This window comes from Gobius niger (assembly GCF_951799975.1).
Source record: "Gobius niger genome assembly, chromosome: 1".
NCBI lineage: Eukaryota > Metazoa > Chordata > Actinopteri > Gobiiformes > Gobiidae > Gobius > Gobius niger.
In genome coordinates, this window is record NC_136852.1 from 36,938,958 (window position 1) to 36,942,845 (window position 3,888).

The 3,888-nt window shown below is 44.0% G+C and overlaps 1 protein-coding gene across 1 annotated transcript; it reads left to right on the forward strand.

Annotated features, from left to right (window-relative positions):
- Positions 1-1,443: 1,443 nt before the first annotated feature.
- Positions 1,444-3,888, forward strand: LOC306966550 (microfibril-associated glycoprotein 4-like; the record flags this gene model as incomplete). Its single annotated transcript, XM_079561347.1, has 6 exons — positions 1,444-1,544; positions 1,609-1,770; positions 1,854-1,892; positions 1,959-2,055; positions 3,398-3,565; positions 3,632-3,888. Exons 1-6 carry the CDS (start codon positions 1,539-1,541, stop codon positions 3,886-3,888), a joined length of 729 nt encoding a protein of 242 aa, XP_079417473.1. The 5' UTR covers positions 1,444-1,538.

The following is a 3,888-nucleotide window of genomic DNA, read 5'->3' on the forward strand; positions in this document are numbered from 1 at the left end:
GATTCCATCTTTGAGAAAGTTTTGTTTTGGTTGAAAATAAATATATTTTTAAAATATTTTTTATTTTCCTCACAATATAATTTTTTCATGTTTATTGCATATTAATTTCATTATTATTGTTTTCTTCATTTTGTGATTTGTTCCCTGGGTCTGACTTTGTTGATTTATGAAGATAAAAGTTAAATGAAGTTAGTTTTTCAAATGCATTAAAATGCATGGATGTACGTGGTGAAGAAGGTCCTGGGTTCGATTCCCACTTTGTGGAGTTTGCATGTTCTCGTATCTGTGTAGGTTTGCTCTGGGTATTCCAGTTTCCCCTACCACTAAAAACATGTACAATAGGACTATCAGTGGGACTTTCCTGGTTAAGTGAATTCCCTAAGCATGAAGCGGCTTAAGAATCAACAGAGCTGTTAATTAGCAACATGAGCGGCTGGTCTTGTAAACACTGCAGACCCAGTGCGACTGTGAAATGAAGAACATTTAGCTCTGGTTAAATCCAGCTCAGACTCTGATATAGCGAGTATAGTCTGTGATAAAGTCAGCTCTATGTGGAATATTGTATTTCCACAGTTCCTAAAGTTTGCCCTGGATCAACCAGTGCATTTGATCACACTCCTTTTTTATAATTTGCTCATGACTCCTAACTTTGATCTATAGAGTTTGAGATCGTGACGTCATATCGCTAAGAATCATGGGATTGGCAGTAGTGGTATACTAATAAAGATTTTAAAAGAAAATGCTGGAGTTATTGTTCACATTAAAACACTCGGACACCACAGTGTGTTAGATGTATTCACCTTTAGTGACTCAGCAGCGAAAGGAGTTGTTCCATGGCTTTTTTTCTCCACTTTTTATACTACAACGCCCTGTACAAGAAGGGCCAAAGTGAGGAGACTGAGGTCCTTCTGAGGAGACTGAGGTCCTTCTGAGGAGACTAGACCAGAAAAAGCATTACTAAAGAAAATCTGATGTTTGTTTGATCAGATGTTTAAACAGAGCCTGGTAGTCAGCTCTACAGCAGGCTAAGATCAGCTAAATCCCATCAGTGAACAGGGCTAAAGCTCCATTGGACCCGGAAGTAGAGCGATGACATCATCACTTACGTATTGGCACCTGCCCTCCACCCGAGGTTGTGACATCATCACATTCTAGAACGTGAACGCCACCTATTGCACTTTTGTCTGAGTATATGATTATTTGTTTTGGGTGGAGCTCACTGTGCAAATAAAGGCTATAATTATAATTTAATAATCATCATAATCTAAGAAGTCATGCTGTTGTCTGGTTACATTCTCCCCTTTCATTCAGTTATTTAACAACACTGGTTGTTAAAATGAGCTGGGCTTATAAAAACAGTGACACGGTGAGTCTCATCACAATCCGGAGCGCACTCTGAGTCCACACTTCAGTCAAAGGTAAGACCCAACTCGGACTGTGCTGAAGATCTCACGAAACTACTAAACCCTTTTGTTTTCACAGGAAAATCTACAACTGAAAGAGAAGTCACCATCGGTGTTTTCAGCTGGAATCTGAAAATGACGGTAATGACTGAAGGATGATTGTTGAATTCATTGACGCATGTGTTGACAGTTTTTTCTGTTTCAGCCTGTGGTCGTCCTCCTGTTTGTGGCTCCTCTGTTGTTCAAAGCCACAGCCAAACCTATGACTTTAAAGCCTGTGGACTGTCACGACGTCTTTCGCCAGAAACAAGCAAATCAGAGTGGAGTCTACACCATTTACCCATATGACCCTCGCTTTGGAGTTCAGGTACAATGACACCAAATGAGAGCCTACACAGACACCAAATCAAGGATATCCATCAAAGTTCCTAATTGTTTGTTTTTGTGCAGGTCTACTGTGACGCAGACACAGAGGGAGGAAACTGGACAGTGAGTATTTCAACTAAAGACTACATTCTTGTAATTCAAATCAATTAAGCAGACCTTTGTCTTCAGGTGATTCTGAGGAGGTCCGATGGCTCTGAGAACTTCTACAGAGCCTGGGATCAGTATGTGGCTGGATTTGGTGACACTGATGCAGAGTACTGGCTGGGTAAGGAAACAGTTTATCTCCAAACCAGGCACTAGAGTGGTGGAGGTGGTCATGGATTAGAAACTACACACAAAGCCTGCAGTTGTTGGTGACGCTCCCAAAGATGTGCACGCTGTACTAAAGCAACAACAGGACGACTGAAAGCGTTTCAAATGGTGGGGGTTATGGACTTATCCAGAGGTCCTAAAGCAAATACTAGAGGAAAGAAACAGCTAAAAGATGAACTATGAAGGTTGAAAAAAAAAAGTTGACAGAGTAGGTTTTTCTCCTTCTATTCAACTATTACTATTTTATTCTTTTTGTGAGGCAGGTTTGTTTACCTGCTTTACTAGTTTCGATCACGTCCTGTGATCTTCCTCAGAAGCGTCACCTGGTTAGAGGTGACATGTCATAGGCAGCTTATCAGTCAGTAGGGAGAGCATACGTATCCCAGGTTTGGGATAAGGTGTACGCTCCGTCGTCCCGGTTCATAGATGTTGTTGCACGTTTCCTGATCTTCTCTGATCCAGCAGTGGTACTTTTTACTTTCGACACAGATGACCGTGGAGTAGGTTTGTCTTCCACTCTGGGTTTGCCGATTTGTTCAAGAGTGCTTCGCTCACCAGTTCTCTTGAGAAAACGCGTGCGGTGCAGAAGAGCCCTTAGTGTCGGCTCAGCACTTTGGCCACAGCCTGAGAACTGTCCTGGTCAGACCAGTTTGGCCCTGGCCTTTGTTACGGAAAAGCTCGACAAAGTGGGTGAAAGAGCCATTCGGCGCACATGCGAATGGAAAAGCAGCTTAACTGGGTAGACCAGAAACTGGGCTGGGGAGTTGCCAGTGGAAACAAGGCTCACGTCTGTCACAGGCCAGGCCTCTGCAGAAGTGCAAAAGCCTGTGTTTTCCTCCACGATGCCGCGAGGATGTGAATCGTGGCGCAGGGTCGAGTGTCACTTCACGTCACTGGAACCTCGGTGTGCGTTCTCTCATAGAAACCACAAAACGTTGGCCTTTAGCCTTGATGTTTCTTATAATGATGTACTGTCTACCAAAATACCTCCTGGTTTTAGACAAAGGCCCGGCAGGAAAAGCAAGGCCACAATCTGCTGCACAGAGAGAAAGGGAAAAAGATTATATTAATATTGCCTTAGACTTAAAGCACTTTTCCAGACACTCAAAGTTATTTTTCATGCATCACGTATGTAGCCCCAGCTGTCCTGGGGCAGACTGACAGAAGTAAGTCTGCCAACCTGCGCCTTTAGCACCTCTGAGAACCACCACCTACTCTAAACAATATCGTAAGGAGCAAGTCATTTTCTGTGTACACACGGCTTTTTAGATCAACTCTACCTTTATGTTTTGCAGGTCTGGAGTTTATCCATAAGCTCACAATGCACAAACAACAAGAGCTGCTGGTGGACATGGAGGACTTTGAGGGGAATAAAGCCTCCGCTCGCTACTCTTCTTTCTCTGTTGGAGGCGACTGTGACGGATACAGACTGAAAGTGTCTGGGTTCATGAACAAAGGAGCAGGTCAGTTCAGCAGAAACAGTATAAGGCGTGAGCAGGATCATTAACGCGGTGTCTGTGTTTGTGCAGGAGACAGTCTCAGCTTTCACAACGGCATGATGTTCTCCACTTTTGACAAGGATCAGGATGCTTGGAGCCGAAACTGTGCAAGAGCCTTCATGGGTGGTTTCTGGTACAAGTACTGCCACCAGTCCAACCCGACTGGAGTTTATCTCTGGGGGAATTCGGCTTACGGGGCTCCGTCTCAGACCGGTGTCGTCTGGAGAGCTTGGAAAGGCAACGTCTACTCTCTGAAGTCCATCGCCTTGAAGATCCGCCCCGTGTAA